Source organism: Buteo buteo, chromosome 5 (genome assembly GCF_964188355.1).
Source record: "Buteo buteo chromosome 5, bButBut1.hap1.1, whole genome shotgun sequence".
Lineage (NCBI taxonomy): Eukaryota > Metazoa > Chordata > Aves > Accipitriformes > Accipitridae > Buteo > Buteo buteo.
The window spans coordinates 13,885,378-13,909,548 of NC_134175.1; the positions used below are offsets into that span (position 1 = coordinate 13,885,378).

The window sequence follows — 24,171 nt, forward strand, 5'->3', positions numbered from 1 at the left end:
AAGAAACCCACTAATTTTTCTGGCTACTGGACCAAGCCAATGAGGTAACTTATTGGTTGACTGACTTGATTTCTCTTTGAGACTAATTCATAAGTTCTTTTTTTTCAATTTTGTTTATTCCGCAGAGTCTGTTGTCTCCAACTGCATTCAGTTATGCAAGCCAATACATTGCCCGATACGAGGCACAGGGCATAGGTATGTTTATTGTAGACAAAACTAGGCTTTGAGCTCCCATGGTTGTAACATTTCATTAACTAATATGGATTCTGTTTGTATTTCTAAATTCCTTTCTACAGGCCTGCAGTGGGACAACATGTACAAGTCCCCAATGATTGGAGACAACACTTCCTTTGGCTGGATGTGCTGGCTCATTCTGATAGACTCTTTCATTTACTTCATCCTGGGATGGTATATAAGGAATGTTTTCCCAGGTAAGGATACAAAGCATTGAGTCTGGTACTGTACCATCTCTTTTGGAAAACAATGAATATACCACTAGCCAATTCCATGGTTCAGACAGTAAGACAGTGTGCACATAGAGGACACTTCTGTTTCTAGATCAAAGGGAGCATGACTTTGTAGATGTCCGAGAGCATTAATGAAACTGAGACAGAGCAGAGCAAGGGACAATTAGGGTCCTTCTTCTTATCACATGGGTAGGTGGGTCTCCTGAAGAAGCTGAAGCCAAGGACATGGGAGGATGTGTTTGCGGTCTGCTCAGTGAAAATGAGAACAGAGCATGTTAGCCTGCATTTGACAGTTGAGTGATTTTGTGTTGTGTTACTTACATAATTTGATTTCAAAAAGTAATTCCTGCCTTGGGCAAGAGCCAGTACATTTGTCTTTTGCTTTTCTTTACCACCTAATGAAGCAGTCCACTGGCATACGGAAATCTACCCAGTGGAAAATGTAAAGTACTCCTGCCCTCCAGCTATGAAGTTACTCAGAATAACAAATTAGTGAATGCTTACTATTGTGTCAATTGGGCAAATTCTGCACCAAGTATCAGTAGTACATGAGCACATCAAGAGGGGAGAGACCTCTGTGGAGTTTATTTTTGCTATTTTGAGTGCTCCTCAGTAGTGATACTTCCTCAGAAACAGATATCTGAATGAGTTTCCTCTTCTCCTTGCAGGTAGATATGGCATGGCTGCTCCCTGGTATTTCCCATTGCTTCCATCTTACTGGGTCGAATACAACAGTTACCTCCCCTTTTGGAATGAGAAACGAAGAGGCCTTCTCTTCACCAAGCTGATGTTAAGGAAAGAAGCCACCCTCAACAATAAGATATGTATGTGAATGCTAGATGGGGTAGAGATACTAACTTATGTTTAAGGTAAACGAAGCCAAATTTGTAAAGGGGCACCATACTCAGAAAGCACATTTGTCTATTCATCCTTATTTCGTAGCTCAGGAAAAATAGGAAGCCATTCTTACATGAATGGAGATTTGGCTTTTAAATTATACTTGTTCTTCCTTTGTGGTGTGGAAATCCAGTACTGATTTTCACATGCATATTTGTGTATGTTGTAGTTGGGCAGTTACCTTAAATGCATATATATCAGTCTACAATGCTCTGTGTAGAAATACGCTTTGGTTTGTGCAAGCAAATACAGGTTTCCATATGGCAAAAGGGATGAGTGCTTCTTTGTTCATCTCTTCAAATATTTAGCCTGTAAAATACTGTGAGAACACATAAAAACTTGCTGATTCTACCTAACTGAAAATAACTCAGTAGTTTTGCTGTATGTTCTCCAATTTACTGTGCTTGCTTAGTATAAATTTGTTAGGTGCTCCAAAACATCTAAATGAGACCTTTTTAAAAGCAATTAATGCTTATCATCAAGAGTTATTAGAAGCTGCAGAAGTAAAAAGGAGAAATCCCAGAGAGAATGATACAGATCCTGTGAAATGTTCTCTACGTTCGCAGCTGAAAGGCACCTACTTTTGCCGTCTTTTGTTTTTAAAAGCCCTGCTTATTTCTGAGGTGAAAAAGTAGCACAAACACCTGCTGCAGTGCAGTAACTGTCCTCTGACCCTTCCCTTTGATGTCAAAGGTGCCCCCCCACCTCACCTGGAACCAGAGCCCACTGATCTCACCTTGGGAGTCTCCCTCTGTGGTATAACAAAGGTTTATGGATCCAAAGCTGCAGTGGACAACCTCAGCCTCAACTTCTATGAAGGGAATATCACTTCCCTGCTGGGACACAATGGAGCTGGGAAAACTACAACCATGTGCGTATCCTTTAAAGCTGGGGGGTTTTTTATATACTGTGGGGCATGATTGGGTGAATGAAAGAGCAAGTGGGGCTCTTCAATGTTGGGAGACTAAACAAGATACTTTATTAGGCCAAATCTCTCTTGTAGTTTTATCTTGCTCATGGATGACCTCAGCAGTCCCTTCATCTATTAGAATTAAAGGTTCTTTTCTGCTTAGGAACATGCTTTTTAATCTGGTGGGATACCTGTAATACACAGCACAACAACTGTTCTAGCATTTCGTTCCATGACACTTTGGTCCCTGGGGTTAGGTTGTTCTGAAAACTATGGGTAGCTTTTGCACACGCCAAAGCTGAAGTGATATTATCAAAAAAGCTTAATAAAGGTATACTTCAGCTGTACATACTCATGTGTTGGCTGGGCTGGAATGGCAGTGGGTTAATACATGAGCATTTCGACCCTTCCAGCCTTGCCATTTATAAATTATTGTTTGAGTTGTTAGATAACAGCACTTAAACGGACCTGTAGAACTTGATTTCTCCACTGATATATATGTGCATCACTGTGAAAGCAACATTAAGCTGATAAATAGAAGCCTCAGAAGAGCCAAAATGAGTAAGACAGATGTGTACTTCATCTCAGCTCATTATCAATTCATCTCATATCCTGTTTGCAAAGTGTAGGCAAAGGTGATACGCAGAAAAGTATAATAGCTTCTTGAAACTTAGTGCAGGCTTCAAATTCTGAGTAAGGTCAGAAGTAAGTTACTTCTTTCCTTTCTAATGATGGTTAAAAGTCCCAGGAGAGAGAAGCTCTGGGAGAGTGAAGGGCAGTCTGAGATGCATCTTCTCCCTTTAGTCCCTGCAGGACAGCACCAAAAATGACCGGTAATGTGCAAGTAGTTATTCTGAGCAGAAGGTGTTTGACTTGGGTCTGTTGGGTATTCCTAGGTAGGTAATTATTTGCTTGAACTAGATGAAAGTGCTGCCCACTGTGAGTGTCTTGTCTGGAAGTCCTCTCCCATGTCTTGTTAATAATGGCAGTGAAATCATGTTTTCATGCTCTGATGTGGTTAGTAAGATGAAAATGTGGTTTTCAATCTCTGTTGTGGTTAGCAATATGAGGCTGTCTGGATACTGCAGATAAACCTCAAAGAATGAAGAGTAACTGCATTATATGAATTCCCAGTGATTAAATTGGAAGTCAAGGGCATTCACGAATATTAATGAATGGGATATGCAATGCTCTGACTTCGGGAGATGAAGGCTGAAGAAGATAAAAGTACATGTGAAAAGTAGTCAGAGCTCAGTGTGTGAGCTTGGTACTTGCTCTTGCATTTCTGCAGAGGGGTGTGAGGATGTCCTTTGATGTTAATTGGCCACCGCTCTGCCAAAGCATGGTCAGACAGCAGAAGAAGCAGTGGTCAGTAGTGTCTGGCTGGAAGAAGTGTGATGGTGATGTAAGGAAACTTTGAAAGTGGCGATAGGTACAGGACCATGTGAAAAAATTACCTATGGCTTTCTCCTTTTTCTAACTCCCTTTTCTATTTATTTTTCCCTTTCAGATCTATTTTGACTGGGTTGTTCCCTACATCATCAGGTACTATCTTTGTGTATGGCAAAGACATCAGGACTGACCAGGAGGTTATCAGGAAGAACATGGGCGTGTGTATGCAGCACAATGTTCTCTTTAACTACCTCACCACGAAAGAACACCTGCTGCTCTATGGGTACATCAAAGTCCCTCACTGGAATAAACAGGAGCTCTACCAAGAAGTGAAGAGGTATAAAAATAGCAGGGTTGTAGAAGGGAGAGAGGGCTGTCAAAATTATTGTGTGGTAGTGCCATTGCCACTGCAAAGCTCAAATGAATGGTTTTGAGAAGTGTTGCAGACCCAGTGTAGAGTTCAAATAATGCCTTGGTCTAACTAGAGGAATATATTGGTATCTGTGGCTGTAAGAAAACAATGTCTCTTCTCCAGGGGGTTTATAACCTTCTGTGGCAATTCTTTGGAGATTAATTTATAGGCCTCAGGATCTAGTCCTTGCTGCTTTACAATTTTCCCCAGAAAGAGATTTAATCAACCAGGCAGAAAGATGGTGTCAGCTTTATTGGTTCTGCAGAGAAGTGAAGCAGCCAGAACATCCCAGGGAGTTTGGATCTTGGTGTTCTCACGTGATGAGGTTGAGCCTTTAACCTTGACTTGTCAGATGGAAACTTTGAAAACATCCTAAAAAAATGTTTTAAATTAAAATCCCAGTGACTGAGTTACAGGGTGAATCATCTCCCTGCACTGTGACCATTCAGTCAGTTTGAGTAGTTTTTCATTTGCACTTATGGGTTTTGGGGTATTATCAGATTCTCTGCCTTTAAAAGATACCTGAAGGACAACCTTTGGGCATTGTTTTTTCTTTGTTTTCAAGGACTTTGAAGGAGACTGGACTGTACAGCCATCGTCACAAGCTAGCCGGCTCCCTGTCTGGGGGGACAAAGAGGAAGTTATCTATAGCTATTGCTCTCCTGGGTGGATCGAGGGTGGTGATACTAGATGAACCAACCACAGGGGTGGATCCGTGCTCTCGGAGAAGTATTTGGGAAATTATCTCCAAGAATAAAAAAGGTACTGTGATGAGACAAGATGCTGCCTAGTGGCAAAGGTGATTCATGGTATCAGTGGCTTTGAATTATGGGTTTTGGAGACCACAGAGAAGGAACTGTGGGAGACTGGGATTTTGCAGGCCCTCTGGGTGCATCCTGGCTGGTTTCTGTAAATTCACAGGTTCATTTGAAAAGTAACTTTACCATAATACACAATTTACAATACAGTAACTTTCAGCTTCTCTTTAATGTTGCCTTTCATCCAATTTCACTAATAATTGCAAAAAAGCACAGTTGATTTTCACCTGATACTCTGTGTCCCCTCATTCAGCATAGCTTTCACCTGTCTCATGTAATCACATGTATTTATTCTGTGGTGGCTGACATCAGCTTTGTTTTTTCCAGGCAGAACCATCATTCTCTCAACACATCACTTGGATGAAGCAGAAGTTCTGAGTGACCGAATCGCCTTCCTAGAGCATGGAGGGCTCAAATGTTGTGGTTCACCATTCTACCTCAAGGAAACGTTTGGTGATGGATACCACCTGACACTCACAAAAAAGAAGGTTTGTGTCTGAGTTAGTCCTAAATTTTCAGCATCTTGGGTGGGAAACTGAACCAGTTGTATGACAGGAAGGAAGGAGGCATGTCATAGTGTCCCACAGAAATTTAGCATGCTGCAGAAGGTTTATGTCAGTCTTAGATGTCTGCAGTGGAATGTTTGTTCCAGTATAATTTCACTTTCATGGAATAACTTCTTAATGCAACCACTTTATGCCCAGGTGAAAGTGGGGATATATTTTGGATTTAAACTCTTGGTTTTGGCCACACAGGTTCAAGAATATGCTGGACTGTTTCCTTGGGCTGCCAGTAAGATCACTTTTTCATATTGCTCAACCACTGAGATACCTGGGTTACAGTGCACTCTGCTCTCCAGCTCACTCTGCCTGTCCCATGCTGGAATTCACATGCTTTTTTAATAAATAAGTTTCCTTCAGGAACACGGCCTATATGGAGAGTTCCCTAAAACACAGGAGTCTTAGCTTCAGCCCTCTACACAAAGCCTTGCAGCTCTAATAGATAAGGTGGAGGTCTGAACTTGTGCCTCCTGTATCCCAGGTGCATGATGCAGTCCTTTTTATCCTCTCTTCCCTGCTGGGCCTTAGCTCCCTTTCGTGTCCCTTGAGCACGGTCACCACAGTAGGCACTGCTGGGGGCAGAGGCAGAGATTTTCCTGTCTGCAAGCCTGCATGGAGCTGAGCTAGAGCTCTCAGCAGCTTCATCTCTGAGAGGGGCCATCAAGGCTTGTTCAGGGATGCAGGCACCTACAGCTATATCGGCAGGAGCTGAGTGACAGATCCAAGGACAGTAGTGGTATCAAACAACTATTGAGGATCTGGATGTGAGCACGCTGCTTCTTGGTGAGAGATGCTAACAGAACGTGTGGCCTCCACTTCCCTTGAAGCAGAGAGAGGCTCTCCAGCGGGGCCACCAGACCAGCCTCCATGGCCTTTGGAAAACAGGAAAGTCAGTGCTCTGCTTTGTTGAAAAAGAACAGTGTCTCCTTGAGGGTTAAAGGCAAGGCTGTGTGCATAGTGTGAATTCTGGAGTTCAGAGGAATAAAGCAGATGGGAAGAGTCCATCGATAGTATCTGGCCTGAGGCAAAATGTTCTGCTTGCAAAGAGGAGGGAACTCTGCTCTTGATAGCATTTATTACAGTGCTGTTGGTAGCCCCAGCACACAGAATAACGTGCAGATACCATAAGAGATCATTCTCTCTTCCAAATTGCTGACAGTATAGATAGAGAAAATGAAAAAATACCCACGTGCAAGCCTCATTTTTCATGGGAAAGAGTGTATTTGTGCTGGCAGCCAAGTTCAGGTGTCAGCTCTCTTGTGGCTAGGCTTTTTCTCTGTTGTACTACAAACCCTCTAGCTAGTGCAAAGTGGTTGATTCAGCCCAATCCCAGTATCCCTGTAGACAGAGGGAGCCCAGTAAGGTCTTGGATGGACCAAGATGGACATAGTGCCACACCTCCCTCTTCAAGGGCCAGAAACCCACTTTCATCTCCTTTTGATATTTAACTGCAAATGTTGCACACCTGGATTGAGCTCACCTAATGATTATGCTGAGGGACAGAATTTGGGCTAAACCTGCGGTGGAAGTTTGATGTCGCAACCTTCTTGGTGACCAGAGTGTTTTCCTTCTTTTTCAGAACATGATAGAGGAGTGTGACACCACAGCAGTGACCTCCTTGATCCAGTCCCACCTCCCAGAGGCTTATCTCAAGGAGGATATTGGTGGAGAACTTGTGTATGTGCTTCCCCCCTTCAAGTCCACAGTCTCAGGGGCCTACCAGGAGCTTCTCAGAGCCCTCGATACCAGCTTGAGTGATCTCCACCTTGGTTGCTACGGGATTTCAAACACAACTGTGGAAGAGGTATGAGCTCAGGGTCTGCTTGATTTAATGAAATGTTATGGAGATTAACTTCACAGCACTGTGTAGCTCTGCTTTCTGGGCTAGACAGTGGCATGTTTTGGAAGTAAGAGTTGCAAGCAGGGGAAGAAGTGGTTTTGTTGTTCAACTGTGTTACACTTACGAACATGTGAGTGTGTAGATATATTCATAAATCTATACGTGTACTAATGCACAAAGTGTACCACTGTCTGACCTTGCTAACAGCTTTTTGGCATTTTACTCAGAAAATGAGATACTGGAGTTAGACTAAGGAGAGAGAGCAATGATGTGTTTCTCTTTGAACTATTCTCCTAGTCTCTGCGAGTCTGGGTTTGTCTGCAGATGCAGCCAGGAAGGAGGGAGTTAGCAAACCATCTAAATGATGAACTTCAGCATAGATGCTGTATTATACAAGTGAGTCACCTGGTGCATCTTGGAGTAACACAGGCACCTTTCTGCCCAGGGGAAATCTCTGGTCAAATAAACATTTAGTTGCATCAGAAATAAAAATAAATTATGAGCAGTGATGACCCTTGTCTTGCAGAAAGGAGGGAGGAAGATTGTTAACATTTCTGCTCAGAAATTCTTGCTTGCTTTTAAGGTGTTTTCCTAAGGCAGCAAGAATGAGTTACACAGCATGTACCACGTGCAGCTTGAGTGCCACGAATGTGCACACTGTGAGCATGGAGGCAGCTGGGATTGTTCAGAGGCTAGAGGGGAAAATATCCCAGGGAAACAGCCCTCCTGGTTTCTTCACTGGTGCCATGCAGGGAGAGCTGTCTGTGCGCTGCTCATTGTGTGGGTGTGGAGGGAGTAGAGTTATGTAGGGCCCAAGCTGAAATGCAGCTTTGTTTACACCTACTCAGTAGTCACGTAGCAGGTGGTGTTAGGACAAGGTAAGTCCAGGGTGCAGCTGCAAAGGTTTAAGTTTCCACTGCTGTAGCAGAAGAGAGACAGGATGTGACAAGGAGCTGGACAACAACAATTTTATACTGGAAAAAAGTGAATTTCTCTTGCAGAGCACAAAGGGAACAGAAAGGATTGTAATTCACAATTGCTGCACCAACTACAGCTACAAAGTAGGAGAGTGGATTCTGATTATTATTTTGGTAAATGGAGTCATTTGGACCAATTTTCCTTCATATTTTCTTGCTCCATAGGTGTTTCTCAATCTGACAAAAGAGCTAGTGAAGGACAAGCAAGAAGATGCTGAACTGCCCCAACAGCTGCCTGGAGCCAGTGCTCAAACTGGCAGTGACGAAATGTCTATGAGCACAGATACCTTCACAGAAAGAGACGGTACTAAATTACCTCCAGGTTTCATTCCAGATTTGTTGCAGATGCAAACAGTGACAGATGGACTGACTGAACTCCCCATCTTCTTTCTTCATTGAAAACCATATTTCACCCAACCAGGAACCACAAAACCAGTAAATCACTAGAAGTACAGCACTCAACAGTTGGTTAGATCTACTGGTCTGGAATAGTCTGAATCACAGAATAAATTACAGAGGGGTTTTGTTTGCATCTGCCTTCCTTTAAACTGATCCAGGTTCTAATCTAATCAAATACAGTGTGTGGGTGCAAGAGCAAATGTATACCTCTGAAAGTCATTGCAGAAACTGATGTAGAGAATTGTTTCTACATAACTAGTAGAACTGGAGAGAAACTTTGTGAAAACCCCTTAGCCTGTTGCAAAAGCAGCACAGCTCTGAGCTGGGTCCTCCTTGCTGCTTTTTACTGTGTCTCAGCCATTGCAGTATGGTAAAACAGCTCAAAGGGCCAGACAGTGGGATAAATTCACATGCAGAAGAAAATCAAGCTACACCACTATCTCTGAGGGTTTGAGAGCTGCAAAAGGTGGCATGGACCAAAAATGAGCAAATACCTGGTTGAAATGCTTCTCAGAGCAGAAACATTTTTTGTATTTATAAATTTATGATTTATAGTTAGGGAGGCATCCAAGGGACAGCGAAGGGGTATTTTCGTACTCACTTCTCAAAGCTGACCTGCACTGTAAATGTTACATATTGTAAACAGTAACTCATATGCATAGAGAAGTGGTTTGTGTCACCCCTAATGAGAGCACTGAAAAGGATTTGCTTCATGTTGTATCATATAGGTTAATGTTTCATGAAGAGGAACAGGTTGCACAGGATTTGGCTCTGCTTTTAGTATACCACAACCCTGTCCATGCAAAAGATCAACTGGTTTATGTGCCTTGTTTTCTTATTTCAGGATTAATTCCCTTAGTGATTTGTCTGAGGACCTGCTTTCTAAATTATGAAAATTTTCAGTTTGCAAATAGAATAATATGTTTCCCCTGTAAGTTGCAACTGGGTAGGTGGGATGTAGATAATTTCTTGCATCTGGAAGCCTGTGTTCCTCTTGCAAGATCTCAAAATGGATTCACTACATGTACACATTTGAAATTAAACAAAAAAACTGGTGTCACATGAGCTTATGACTCAAGAGCCAAAATCTGAGTCCTGTCCCAAGCTTGACCCCTGTGTATGTTCCAACTTAGTAGTTTTGATTTGCCATCTGTAAGAGGAGTGCAGGAAACTAAATGTAATCCCAGGGTGCTATAACCATCAATTCCCTGCATTTCACAAATACTGATCCATGACAAAATGCATTCTTTTGTACCCAGATCAGCTTCTGATTAGATCAAAAAGCCTGCAGGGTTTGCCATTGCTGCTTAAGAAGACATCAGCCTTGTTCATTAAGAGATTCCACCATACCCGGCGGGATGTCAGAGGCTTCATTGCTCAGATTGTCCTCCCAGTCCTCTTTGTGATGGCTGCGATGGGACTTGGGACTCTGAGAACTAAGGAGACTGAATATCCTGAACTGATTCTTTCCCCCTCTCTGTACGGCACATCCGACCAGGCAGACTTCTTTGGGTGAGTGGTGTTCTTTGTGATCCTTAAACCCATTTGTTTGTAAACCATCAAGGTTATTTCTAAGCACACCCAGTGGAAAGGTGTTACACAGAGAACATGTAGCTATGTTATCTGTGTAGTTATGTTACGCAGATAATGTGTAGAAATCCTGTTCCTAAAGGATCTCTGGGGGTGATGGCTTGGCTCAGATCAGCAGTCAGAAAGCTTTAGAAAAACAACCTCTCAGTTGGAATTCACGAGGAAATATGTGAGGAATATTCTTTGTGTTTCCCATCGGAGTCCTCTGGCCCTGTGACAGCCATACTATCCCACAGGGATTTTCTTAATGTATATACTTTTCCCCCGATGTGAAATAGAGGTCATTTGTCTCCAACATTACAACTCTGGGATCAAATTCTATTAATCTTGTGAACTGTCTGCATGCTTTTCTGCCCAAGCCCCCCTTGTCCAAGGCACGCAGTCAGTTTGAAGGGTGTGCACTTTTTCAGTGTGATTAAGATGTCACCACTGAATTATTTCATTGTGCTTAAAAATCCTATTACCAAAATGATTATAATTTCTATCATTCTGATTTTATGATGGAAACAGCTGTCTTTCTCTACTGGTTCTCAGCTTTAAGTTGGAAGTATAAAATTTTACTCTAAAGCAAGTATGTGTGCTCTTAGGTATTCTTTCCAAGGACTGCTCATGCCTTTCCACTTCGGTCCTGCTAGATGGGGGAATGAGCCAGAACTGCATGTCTGAGTCCTCTATTCCTAATGTTCTCTGCTTCTCCTGATGAATCATTGCTAGAGAGCTGGGTCAGAAGTGAGAAGCATTTTCTTGAATGACCAAAACCAAAGGGACATCACAGATGAGAGAGCTGATTGAGACAAGACTGGAAGTAGTGCCTGAAAATTGCAGTAGATGCTTTTTCCCTGGAAACAGAATCTTGATTGTCCAAAAGTTCATCAGTATCTTGCTTAGATCTAGCAGCAGCAAATCACTGGAAGAGCTGTGCAGTTCTAAGCAATGAGCAGTCCTTGTAGACCTGTGTGACTGTCCTCAGGTACTGCATGTACTTAAGTGATTTGCAGGGCTAGCACCACAAATAATCATTTATTTAACATCTTAAATGCTGTTTCATTCAGATACAGTTTTCCTCTGCTCAGTGGTAGTTGGAAGTACCTTGAACATTTTCCTGTTTTCTTTTTTCCTTTGTTAACTCTTAGGAATTTTAATGAAACCACAGATGCTTTAGTCACTTCGATGCTTGCTTTCCCTGGAACAGATAACACATGCATGAATGAAAGCAATTTGTAAGTAGTTCTTGGTTTTCTTCCATTTAAATTCCAAATCTGCAAGAGAATTGACATAACACCATTAGCCATTAGACCTTAATAACTATCTTTGATTATCTGCAGAATTTTCATACATCAGTGCCACATGCAGAGAAAAAAAATATCTCCTGCTTCTCTTCAGATTGACTTGCAGACTCTTTCAGCTCATTAGGAGATGTCTAACTGGCCTTTTGCAGGCAGGCACAAGCTTGCACTGCTCACGGACTTGAGCTGGCAGGATGCAAGTCAGTTCTGAGCAGAGAGCCGTATAGTCATGACTGGTGTGAAGCAGACCTCAGCCCTGCCGAGAGCCCACGTGGCTCCCATGCGGCTTGGAGCAAAGGCTTGCATCTGTCAATTACAGAACAGTAGATATCCTTGAAGACAGGAAACTGTACTCTGCTTTAAGGCTGAGACTGAGACTTCCACACAGTCCCAGGACCCGGTCCCAATTTTAACACTGAGCCCACCCAGGAAGTTGTCAGCATAGCTTTTGTTATCTGTATGTAAAAGCTGTGCCATGAGGGCTGGTTTGTTTCAGGCCCTACAGATAATTTTTCAAAGAATTGGTAGTAAAATCCTGGGCAGACTTGCATGCTCATATCTGCAGGTAAATATTTCTACTGAGTATTTACAGTGACTGCCTAGTCAATACAGTCCATCGCAGGACTTCCCAGTTATTGCAATGACAATAGCCATTATTTCTGCACTGTAAGATGATTTTGGCCTTTGCGTGCTAACTCCTTACACTGTCTACTGTGGGAATGAATTGGTGTCTGGATTCCTTCTCATCAGCTGAACAAATCCAGGCACAGAGAGCAGTAGTGAGGGCTCTCTGCTGAGAGGCACTGAAGATGGTGGGAGGATGGGTATTCCCTGAAGCACCTGGAGCTGACAAGGTCTGCTTTTCTGCTGAAGCTACTCACTGCTATCCTTGCTGTCATTAAACATGACAGCAATTAGCATTGTTTGCACACCTGAGCATAGAGAACCTCAAAGGAAAATGTGTTCATTTTCAGGCAGTGTTTAAAGGAGGACATGCTTGGCCAGTGGATTATCAGTGGAAACCAGAGAACTAAGTATTCTGCCTGCAACTGCACAGATGGCATCCAGGTAACTTGAATAAACCCAAAAGTGCGGGGCTTTGGGGGGATATTTGGGGGGCTTGTAGGTTGGGAGTGGTTTTGTGGGCAGGCATGACACTAAGGGGAACTCAGTGTTCAAATTCCTCCTGTCTCTTTCTGGCCTTGTTGAATTTGTACACTGGATAACCACTGTCTGCACGAGTTTGGGGACAGGAAGGGAAAGAGCATCCTCAGAAGATTCACATACTAATATATCTGTCTTACTCCCCATGGTGGGAAAAGGTTTAATGGTGTTTTTGCATGCTGTATCATTGTCCCATTTAGCAGAGGTGAACATGTATTCAAGAGGAAAATTGCATTTTATACAAGCACTGTCATTATATGAAAGCACAGCTATTATTGTTGTTGGCTCTTCAGAATTTAACTTTATCCAAAGTCTAGATCCATCTGCTTTTACTCTGTGCTGTACTATAAATAGTGATGATTAATAGTACTAGTTATTTGCTTTACAGTGGTACATACAGTACCAGATATGGGCACTGCTGGGCTTAGTGTCTTTACATGCACATGGGGAAAAGGCAGATTCTGTCCCAAGGATGTTACCATTTTACAGTCCAGTTTGAAGTTGAGCTCTCCTCCCTCCAGTGCTGTTCACCTGTCTTCAGATTTTTTCTAGTAGGAAATCAGACTGATGGTGCAACGTGATGCCACTTGTAAGATAAAGCATGTACTTAGTGGATTGTTCCTAGTCATTCCTTAAAATGCAGCTATTTTATGCAGTTTTCTGGACATACTTTTAATGATGTGAAATTAAGTGTTTTGGCATCGTTTCTTTGGTAAGTCAGGATGATGTTCAACACTGACTCTCACTTCTAGCAGGCACAGGCAGGTGTTCTTCAGCATGAAGGAAGCTATTTTGCATATTCTGATGCAAAGTTATGAACAGATACACAATGGAGGAGGCCAGGGTTTTTGTTATGGATGAGCTGAAAGAAGCAGCTAGCGTGCTGTCTGGTAGGACACTTCAACCTTACGAAACAATGTGACTTTGACCCTCAGCATGTTAAATTATATATTCAGGACTAATCCAGGGTTTCTCTGAAGCTCGGGAAAATACTCCCAATGACTGACAGTAAAGCAAAAATGTAGAGTGTAGCTGCTGTGAAATGCAAGATGAGAGTTTGAGGCCATCACAGAGTTTTCTGCTCTGTGAGTTGTTCTGCCCTCTGCAGTTGTCTGTGCAGTCACTCTGCTGCTCTGCTAAGTAGGATCAGCCTTAATTCAGCAAAAATCTTCCTACGTAGCATGAAGCACATTTCAAGGTCTTACTGATGTCAGTAGAACTGCATTGTAGATTTAGGTAAATGTTTTTAAGCACCTCACTAAGTATGTTCAGGACAGTGCGCAGGGATGTATGCCATGTGTCTTTGCACCCTGATTTGCGAATCACCTTCTGTAGGCATTAGTCCCAGGACCAGAATGTTGCCATTGCCTGCTCTCAATCTTGTCCTGATATGATAGTTTATAGTTAAAACACAGACACTAACATTTTTGTTTATTTTTTTCCTCTCAGACATGTCCACAGACAAACTACACTCCCCCACACAGAAGGACCTTCTCCACGCGGACACTTTATAACCTCACAGGGCACAATGTGGAGACCTACATTCTGGCAACTACCAAAGACTTCCTGCAAAAACGGTACAGCATAAACCTCTAGTCCTTCTCCTCTGAATTGCACTGGGAGCAGCCTCTTATACATATCATATCCACTGTGCTTGAAGAGGTGACAGTGCAGTAGGGGTTTAGAAGGGCCTCTCTGCTGGTGGTCTCCGTGAATCTGGTGAAAGGAGATAAAATGTCCTGCAATCATGGAGTTAAAGATAAAGGTTCATGCAAGTACTCTGCTTGAGCATAGCAGAGATAGCCTGGGGATAGCCTGTCAATCATCTGATACGTTGGTGGCTGCATCCGCAGACAAGCCTTTGTCTGACTCAGAAATGCTTAAAAAGAGGAAAATCTGACACAGCCTGTCATGAATTCTATATGATTCTATGAAGTAAACACTGGGGAGAGACTTTCCTCCAAGTTTGATTCTCTGAAGAGTCTCAGTGTGTTCTTCACTTAAACATGTGCATCCGTTCCAGTGAAATTAGAGGCTGAATGGTTTCTTGCACCATGGAGCTGTTAGAGCTATTAGTGTGTCTGGACTCTGCAACACAGCTGCACAGCGTGTCTTGGGGCAAAAATAGCCTGCCATCAAAGTTGTCAAGGAATATGTTCATCTGCCATTGATTTAAACTAACCTGCTCATCTTTGGGGTAAGAAGCAGTCATCTTATTCCTGTGTGGTAGGCAGGTGGGTTAGGAGTCCACACAGCTCCAAAATGTTTCTCAAATGGAGGCTTGCAGAACAGTTTTGTGATAGTGCTGCCAAGTTCCTGTTTCCCTTTTTTCCCCCAAAAAAGGGCTTCTGCAGCAGTTTTGGCTTGGCCACACACTATGTACTGGGATAAATTCTTTTAAGTCAAGCTACAATTAACTGGTGTGACAGTGGCATGCTAACATGCACCAACCAAAGGTATTAAAACTTTTGAATGAGGATAGTAATGCATTTCCCTCTGGTTTTCACTCAGGTATGGTGGCTGGAGCTTTGGGCTGCCTTTGACAACAGATCTCCAGTTCGACATCAAGCCGGTGCCCCCCAACAGAACATTGACTAAGGTAACTAACCTGGATCTGCTCATCCTAGCATGGAAAGTGTGGGACCCAAGAGAAGTGATGTCGAGTTCAGGGATATTTCAGAAAATAAAGTGAAACCCTCTGAAATCTGCAGCTTGGCATAGGAGAGATGACTTGCAGTTCATTTCCTTGTCTCTCCCCATTCTGCTTTATTGGTCTGACTTCTATTGCTAGCAGGAGACAATTTTTCTGCTGCCATAACTTTATTATACAGAGGTGAAAAGATCAATTAGCACCTTTATCTCATGAGAGAGTGTATGTACCTTAACTAGGGCTGGCTGGTGCATTCCGATATACCCGTTTCTCTGTTTCTGCTCAGTGAAAATGTTGTAACACATCAGTGTTAAAATCACCAAGGCAGAAATTTGAGGTAGCAGGGAAATGCAAGTTTTTTGACAGGTTCCTATGATCTTATTGCAAAACCTAGCTACCAGGAGAGTGTTCCTGCAAGAGCAGTGCTGTTTTCAGAGGTGGCTCCAAAAGGGAATTTCACTAATTCAAAAAGGTTTGTTTCACTAACACTCAGAGCTTGTGTAATGAATTTGCAGATGTTTTCACCCCTCCAATCTTACAGCTTCATCTTAGATCTGAAAGCTATAGCTATTTGCTTATCACGTGTCAGATTTAATACCTGGAAACCTTGATAGTGTTGGAAGCAGGGCAGACTTCAGTCCTTGCTCTGCTAGGGCAAGGAGAATGAAATCACTGAGCACACAGGACTTGGGGATATGCAAAGGTGGGTGCTGTGGTCTGTGTTTAAGCCTCTAACCTTAATAGCCTAAGCTCTCTGTCCTTTGGTAGGTAACTTACACCTCCAACCTGGGTGCTGTGGGTTGTGCCTAAAGTAGGTGATGGTCAATACGCCCAAAGTGCATGTCCTGTCATCTGATTTTTCCCCTCAGTTCTCAGGGTTTATCATGGCATAGGCAAGAAAAGTTATCATGGGGAGGGAAGAGCTGTTGCTGAATGAGAAGGTGACGACTGGCTATTTTTTGCCCTAAAGCAACCTTTGTCCCCCTGGCTTTCAAAGGGGTGCTAGACATTTGACTGCTTAGCCTTCTTTGGGAAGTCCCTGCTGCGGGTGTTCATCACATCTGAGCAACGTATTACAGAGAAGAAACCAAATTTCTGTACACTTTATTTCACATATCCAGCTAGTGCTTCTTTCTTCTCTCCCAGAAGGCAAATGAAGCTGATGGGACTGCTTGGGCTGAAGGTGAAACGTGCTTTTTTACTCATTCAGTACTTGATGTGGTTTAATCATTGGACTTTAACTTGTAGAGCTTATCACTTTAGATAACAACCATGGAATGATTCATTTGTGCAAGCAGAACAAACCAAAATGTTATCAGTAACAATTTCTCTCCCAAATTGTTTCAATTTCTCAATTGCATGCAGGTGTGGTATAATCCTGAAGGTTATCATAGTCTTCCGGCCTATCTCAACAGCTTGAACAACTTCATTCTTCGAGCTAACTTGCCAAAAAATGAGACTTCCAGATATGGTAAGTGTCCCTTTACAGCAGCAGATAATTTGTCCCTTTTGGGGGGAAAATCCTGGTTCTGTCGAAACTGATAACAGCACTTACCTTGACTTGAATGAGGGCATTTCTTTATTCCCAATTATGCAATTCCTTTAAAATGGAATGGAAAAACACGAGTAAATCACATATTTCATTTGTCTTAGTCAAGGACTCAGGGGAGCTGGACAAGGAGGACCCCAGCTCCTACATAAGACGTTTCCTTCATCCAAAAAATGCCAATGGTTGCTATTTGATTTATTGCCTCTCATCATGGTACTGAAATAGCTGTCTCTTGATAGGTGCCCATTAGTTATGCATAGAAAGGCTACTTTAGGTCATCTCTGGGGGTGGTTTAGATTAGTTAATTTTAATATGTCACCCTTCTGCTGAGAGGAACTCAGGATGTGTGGGTATGTGTATGTTTGTGTTTGAATGAGAATGAGAGAGAGTGAGATTAAGTGAGAAACATAATTTTCAGCTATATTTTTCCTCTGACACATGACACACAGTTTCCAAGGAGTGTCAGTAGCCGATTCAGGGTTATTGGTTCTCATAGCTTCTCCTCAGTAATGTAATGAAGCAACCCAAATTCCTGCTGATAAATCAGGGCACCCTTTCTTAGCATTTATGGTTTAGCCTACATTAAGGGTGCAGCATAGGCACAAACATGTCTGTGTATGTATGCCTCTCTCTAGAGATGGAGAGGATGCAGGGAGAAAAGAAAGATTTATGTTGATGCCATTTTGAGAAATCTTATACAGAGATTTAGGGGATCTGACAAGAGTAGCAATTGTGTGCAGAAATGCCCTACTGATTTATTTTCTTTGACAAATGGCGCCCTTCCAGCCATGGCCTGATCATGCCTAGCCCCCTCACCTCAGAGACTTGCTGTTCCAGGTGACAGTGAAATAGGTGACAGTGTCTCTGCTCATAAGACTATTCCTCACTGATGTCTCTGAATTGAACTATAATGGAAAAGGCGTCTGGTCTGAAGCTTTGAGTGTCATGCCATGAATTAAAGAAACAGCAGAATGCTGATTACAAGTCAAAACAGCATGTCTCTCTTCCCACCTCCACATACCGATGCACTGAAACTCCCCTCACAGCAAGCCCAGCTCACAACAAGCAAAACCAGTGTCTTGTCCCTGACGCCATCCTAAAATACTCACTGGCTTGTGCCTTTGAGATTTGCAGCATGCCCTCCAAGTCAGAAGGTTCAAGTTCTTTGGTGAGCGCCGCAAGAGCATATCACAAAGCTGCAGCCCCTGCCTGGGTGCAGAGAGAGGAGACCTGAGCCAGGCACTTCCAGCAGCAGGAGCATCCCAGAGCAGCTGAATTATTAAGCAGTGAAGTTTCTTGCCCTGTCTCTGTATTCCCAACACATGCTGTAGCAAGAGCAAAGGCAGGAAGCTTGTGTGAACAGTCAGAAAGTTTCCACAGGGAAAGTTTTATACCAGCAAAATAACACTTTTCAGTGGGAAAGAATAGCAGTTTTTATTCCATCTGTCCTGCTGCTTATGTGTTTTTGGAAAGAAATGCTTAGTAGTAAATGACCAGACAGATAATTCTCTGCTTCCCACTAATGATCTAAGCCATAGAATGGGGGAAATAAAATGAATGGATGAGGATAGCTCCCCTGGGGTAGTGTAAATCCAGTTTCAAATACAATTGAACAGACGTTCTGCATGGTATGTTCCTGGCAGCTAAATCTATTTGTTGTTGAGACAAATAAATGACAGTTTAAGAACCATTGAAATGACCAGATAAAAGTGTGTTGTCATTTCAGCAGTTTGAAAGAGGTGCCAGTCCTGCTTTAGAGGTTTGACTTAGGCTGCGTATATTTTTAAAAAATACATAAAAAGCTTTTTACCCTGTCACTAAGCAAGTCATAATAGCTTTTGACTTATGTATATTGTGCTTTCTCTTCTCTCAATCCCAACCAACAAAAAAGAGAAAGCATTGAAATGGAAATTTTGACTTCTAGCCTAAGCTTCAGTAAAGGAAAATGGCTTTATAGTGAAGTATTAACAGATTAGACAGACGGTATCTTTCCTATTCTCTCTCTCTTTTAGAGAAGGGAAACATTTCCTGGCTGTTTGTGTGGCTTTATCAGCAGCCTGAGATTTTAATTCCGTTTCTCTCACTGATGACAAGACTGAGGGTTTTTTCCCCTCTGAAATGAATTTCCTATGAAATATTCCCTTTCAAATTTATTTGCTCAGTATGGCATTTGGTCAGCTAAACCCACAGTCTCCTCCTTTCTGGTCCCCATGTCACAGTGCTTGTTCTTAAGAAAAATTGCCCAGAATAGTTCTTCCTCGTTTAACTGCTGAAAGCCAGGCACCTGGCTGTAAGGAGCTTAAATTTTATAGGTAGCATGTTTTAGCAAATCTCTGTGGATTTAATAGCAGCCAGAGGTCCTCCAGCACACCCTGAGAACTGAGGCATTTACTTAGGTGCCTAAACATAGATTGAGAACCTTGGTTTTAGGCACATAAACATCTTAGCCTAAACCCCTTCTCAGGTGCTAGAGTCTTAGAGACTGGGCTGTCATCATGGTGGGACTAAGGCAGAGACCTTCACTGGAGGTTGGAACTGGCCCACCAGAGCCCCCTAAGTTCCTCCCTTTGTTAGAAAACTCTCTTTTTATAGGCACAAATTGCCTCCGAACAAAGCAAATGCACCGTGATAAACAATACCAGTATATTTTGAGCTAGATGTTCTCCTTGGCAAAGTACTTAAACTAAATCTTATGAAGACAACTGCACATGAGCAGAAAATTTCTCTCTTGCAGCTTGTGCCTGATACAAACCCATTTTTAAGGGATCTTTTTGGAAAACATCACACTGGGCTTACAAACACAGTAACTAGATTTTTGCTAGTTCCTTTGGACAAAGCAATCTTTTTTTTTTTTTTCTTTTCTTTTTCCTAGCAGCATAAGACAGAGTAGTTCAGAATTAACTCATTGCTAAATTGGGAACAAAAGTGTCTGTAGCTTACTTGGTTTATGCTAGCATCTCAACAGGTGCCTGTATTGAGCAAGACATATATCATTGGAAGATTGTAGTTGTGCAGAAAGCCAACATGGAATGATTTGTTTAAGATGAGAAAAGAACAAATGAAGTGAGATCATCAAAAAGCACCTTTAAAACAAAACATATTCATCAGTTTTGAATGTGTCGGTGTTGAGGAATCTAACCTAAAATACATGGACCCACAAGCATGTGCCTAATTTTAGGTGTGAGAGTGCTCTCACTGAAGTGAATGATACTATCAGCCAGATAGATGCTGAAACAAGGCCTAGGGTTTGAATTTCAGATCTGCTGTGCATTGAAGTGAAGTCATAGGAAAAATGAGGATGCTCGAAATTCTGCCCAAGATCACACCAAGACGACAGAGCAAAAACCAGCTTTTGATCTGCTTTTCTTCTCTACTCACAGTTTTCTGTATTACTGTCAATATCAGGAACTGGTGAAGGAAGCTTTAAGTTAGCCACATTTTAAATTTCTTTTTTTTTGTTGTTTTTGTAGGTATCGTCTTATCAGCTCACCCATATCCTGGAGGACAGAGTCAGGAACAAGTAATGTAAGAAGATTCATTTGGCTGATGCCTGAATTGTTTAACTTCAAAAGAAGCAAACCAGCTTCTTGGAAACCATAAACCAGCCTAAATTACTGAATATCTTTCTCTAAATGATGAAACTGCTTTCTTCCTTGTCTTCATTCCCTCTATGCATGAATAGCATCCTGCGTGCCACAGAGCTGCAGATTCCTGTTAGGATTTCTTTGCAGGATCCCATATAGATCTGGAGGTCACAGTTACAGCATCACACACTTTTGTCCTTTGGCACAATTAATAATAATTACATGATTTTCCCTTCGGCCTTTCCAATCAATGCTGTGGTACAGCGTTACGACTCAGTGCTGTGAGTCCTTTTTGCTAGGTGTAATTACCATCAGCAAAAGATGGTGGCACAGAATTGGGACCTCTTTGCTTCTGAGCTCTGAGTATTGCCTCTACAATGAGGGATATCTGCCACTTTGATTCACCATATACATCTTTCTCCACTTTCTCCCCAGGCTCAACAGCTTACTCGACATCATAGTTTCAATGTCTGTTTTGGTTGGCTACTCTATCACAACGGCAAGCTTTGTGCTCTACGTGGTAAAAGAACATCAAACCAAAGCCAAACAACTGCAGCATATTTCAGGCATTGGGATGACAAGCTATTGGGTGACTAACTTCGTTTATGATCTGGTAAATAATTCACATTCCTAAATGCACCAAGAGTAGCATTACACAGCAGGGGAAAAAAAGTTCTTTATTTAAAGTTGGTTGCCTAGACTTCTTAATAGTATTATTACCAAGAGTGTTATGTACTAATTGTTCTCCAAGGCATTGAAGAGTATTAAATGTGAACTGCAACACCGGATTTTGCTAAGCGAAGGCATTCCTTCTCTCTCATGTGTATGCAAAATACTCAGCACATTTATATGAGCGCAACACACAACAGGCCAGAGCTTGATTTCAATTTTAACATGCAAGCAGCAAGCTGCTTTTCTGTTAGCTTGCAGGGCTAGATTAGTTGTCATGCAGGCTTTACGTATCTGGGGTAAGGCTTTGGAGCTTGAGGCTACAGCCATTTTGGAAACCCTGAGAGCACAGGGTGTGACATTAGCAGACATCTCACAGCTGACACTCCCCTTTTGGACAAAAATCCATTGCTGGGTTGAATGCTGTCTTTAAGATTACATATTATAGAGGTTTTTAAGCCAAGGAAAGCTACTAATGCAGCTATATGCCTTCCAGGATCCAAGCAAGTTCTTTTATACAGTGCTGCACTGCGCTGTATAGATTTACCACCTTGTTCCTATAGACAGTTGAGCTCCCCAGCACTGTGCTGCATTATGTGGCATAGGCATGCCCTTGTTCTCCCTGAATTTAAGTTTCCTCATGGTAAAGAAAGAGAGTTAATAGCACTGCTGGAAAGCATCGCTGGGCTAAGAGGAAAAATATGCACAGTGTCTGTAGACTAAAGTGCTTTGTGTCTTATGAATTACCTTCAGTGCACAATGTCAAACCATCCACATAGTTAGAGATCTGCAAGTGCAGACTATCTCTGCTTGTGAGCTTTGGCATTGCCAGCTATGCTGTCATGGTAATCAACTCTACGTATCTGACAAATTTCTATTGATGCAGTTTTGCTAGTGCCTAAAATCCCAGTGATATCATCAGTTCCTGAAAATATGAAATCTTCAAGGGCATTTGGGTAGCCAGCCCCCTTTGATGCAGTGAGGGCTAAGGGCTGAAATCCCTTGGGGAATGTGAACCTTGACTCTCTGCAGAGCACAGCCTAAGCTTCTAGGTGTTTTGGTGTGGTGACACTGATGCACGCTAACAAAGCAGTCCCAACAATACAGTTCTCACCACTAAGTAGTCTAAACTGCCTGCTTATAGGGGCTGGTGTGATTAGGCAACAGCACAAGTATCTCCTGCCTTGCAGGAGGAGCTTGAAAGGGGTCTGAAGGCAGTGTGGCTGCAGTCTGGCCTGGCAGAGCAGCCCCAAGTCATAGCACAGGGGTGAGGATGGGGTAGGCCTGTGCCTGCTTCCCTGATCCAGGCGCTTGCTCCAGCACTGCATATTTGTAAATCAGCCTGTGGAAAAATCCCCAGAGTCCTTGCCACAATCAGTATTCAGCGGGCTGAAACTAATCCAGCGCTCTCGGCAACTTGATATTTCTCAGTGAATCCCTGCCAGTAAATTCTGTTAAATCCCAAAGCTGGGGAAGAGAGGAACCTTTCAAGGCAGACGTTGGTAGGCCCCTGGCTTGACTTAACGTTATAAAGACTAGATTTACAGGGCACAATGAATTGGTCTGACTGCAAGGCTAACAGAAAACCCAAAGGGGTATTTTTCATTCACAGCCTTTTTTTAAGGCACTTTCTGCCCACAGTCCTTAATGTTGAGGCTTAGCCTATTCAAAGTGGCTTTGTGGGAATTCATTTGCAAGACTCCCAAAAGTGTCAGGAGGACTGAGACCCCTCCTATATTTGGTTTCCCTTAGAAAACCCAAGTTGCACTTGTGGGACCAGATTCAGACCTGGCGTTGTTGCTTCTACATAGTTCTAGAAAAATGTTTAAGAATTATCTTCCTTATAACATCTTTTTAATATCATTTTGCAGGTACTTTTTATGGTCCCTATTGGACTCTCAGTAGGAGTTATTTCATCCTTCCAGATACCAGCTTTCTGCAACAATAATAACTTACTGGCAGTATTTCTTCTGCTGTTACTGTTTGGGTAAGTAAGTGTGGAGCTTCGTTATTTAAATATCATTGCACGGAGTGAGGAACTGGATATTGCAGGCTGCTGCAATTTGAGATCCAAGGGAAGAGTACGTGGGCTTTTTTCTTCAATGTGCACTTTACGAATGGTTACTAGTTGCTCCTTCCAGGAGCAGTGAGCTAAACTACTGTTGTCATGCCTGCTTTATTCAAAGTAAACTCTATGTGAGGGTATGAAATATTCAAGGTCACACTGACAGCCCAAGCTGGAAGCAGATGCTTACTGAACTATTGCAAAGTTCAAGATACAGAAGCATTTCGAAATCAGAGAGGGGGAAAAAAAAAACCAAACAGCGGCACAATTCAGGAAAACTTAGCAAAACTGTCTCCCTGGCTTTGAATTCTCCAGGCCCAGTCTGTCTGCCTTCATTCGAGGCTCCATGTTCAAAGTGTGTATTATAAACTTTTTGTCCAAACTGTAACAGATACAAAGCCGTTTTTCCTTCTCTAAGCTCCTGTAATATGGAAATCTAGTCACATGCCAAAACAGAACTGTTGTGTTGTCTGAGGTCTTTAGTTGTTTCTTTTCAATTGCTGTTTGAGTTACCATAGTATTCTCTGCACTCTGTTACTCAGTATTCTCTGGTAATTTATAGGTATGCAACGTTTTCATGGATGTACCTGCTGGCTGGGTTTTTCAAAGAAACAGGAATGGCCTTTATTGTTTATGTCTGTGTCAACTTGTTCTTTGGCATCAATACCATTATTACTCACTCAGTTGTATTTCTGCTCTCCCAGGAAAAGGCCACGGACCAGGTAGGAATCCTACTAATACTAAACCCTTGGTGAAACAACAGGAGGCTTCTTGTTGAGTTTGGTGGCTTTGATCAGGTCCTTAGCAGCTGGCTGGTTTCAAGATATTTGAGGTAGACCAAGCAGAGGACACTAGTTGCAGGCCTTAATGGGGTTCCCTATAGACAGGACATGAGTCAAATATGAATCTTGCTTGTCTGTAAATCTGCACCCCCAGCAAAGA

At 42.5% G+C, this 24,171-nt stretch overlaps 1 protein-coding gene across 1 annotated transcript in view; it reads left to right on the forward strand.

Moving 5' to 3' along the window:
• The window catches only part of ABCA12 (ATP binding cassette subfamily A member 12), an 88,427-nt gene that overhangs the window by 53,265 nt on the left and 10,991 nt on the right, over window positions 1-24,171 (forward strand). The window contains exons 26-44 of the mRNA XM_075027911.1: window positions 126-195; window positions 297-431; window positions 1,136-1,291; window positions 2,058-2,235; window positions 3,785-4,003; window positions 4,644-4,840; window positions 5,224-5,384; window positions 7,036-7,260; window positions 8,439-8,577; window positions 9,932-10,184; window positions 11,396-11,482; window positions 12,523-12,616; window positions 14,162-14,289; window positions 15,224-15,311; window positions 16,728-16,833; window positions 20,382-20,436; window positions 20,931-21,108; window positions 23,036-23,151; window positions 23,792-23,951. Coding sequence (XP_074884012.1) covers window positions 126-195; window positions 297-431; window positions 1,136-1,291; window positions 2,058-2,235; window positions 3,785-4,003; window positions 4,644-4,840; window positions 5,224-5,384; window positions 7,036-7,260; window positions 8,439-8,577; window positions 9,932-10,184; window positions 11,396-11,482; window positions 12,523-12,616; window positions 14,162-14,289; window positions 15,224-15,311; window positions 16,728-16,833; window positions 20,382-20,436; window positions 20,931-21,108; window positions 23,036-23,151; window positions 23,792-23,951 — 2,745 coding nt within the window. The remainder of the gene's footprint in view (window positions 1-125; window positions 196-296; window positions 432-1,135; window positions 1,292-2,057; window positions 2,236-3,784; window positions 4,004-4,643; window positions 4,841-5,223; window positions 5,385-7,035; window positions 7,261-8,438; window positions 8,578-9,931; window positions 10,185-11,395; window positions 11,483-12,522; window positions 12,617-14,161; window positions 14,290-15,223; window positions 15,312-16,727; window positions 16,834-20,381; window positions 20,437-20,930; window positions 21,109-23,035; window positions 23,152-23,791; window positions 23,952-24,171) is intronic.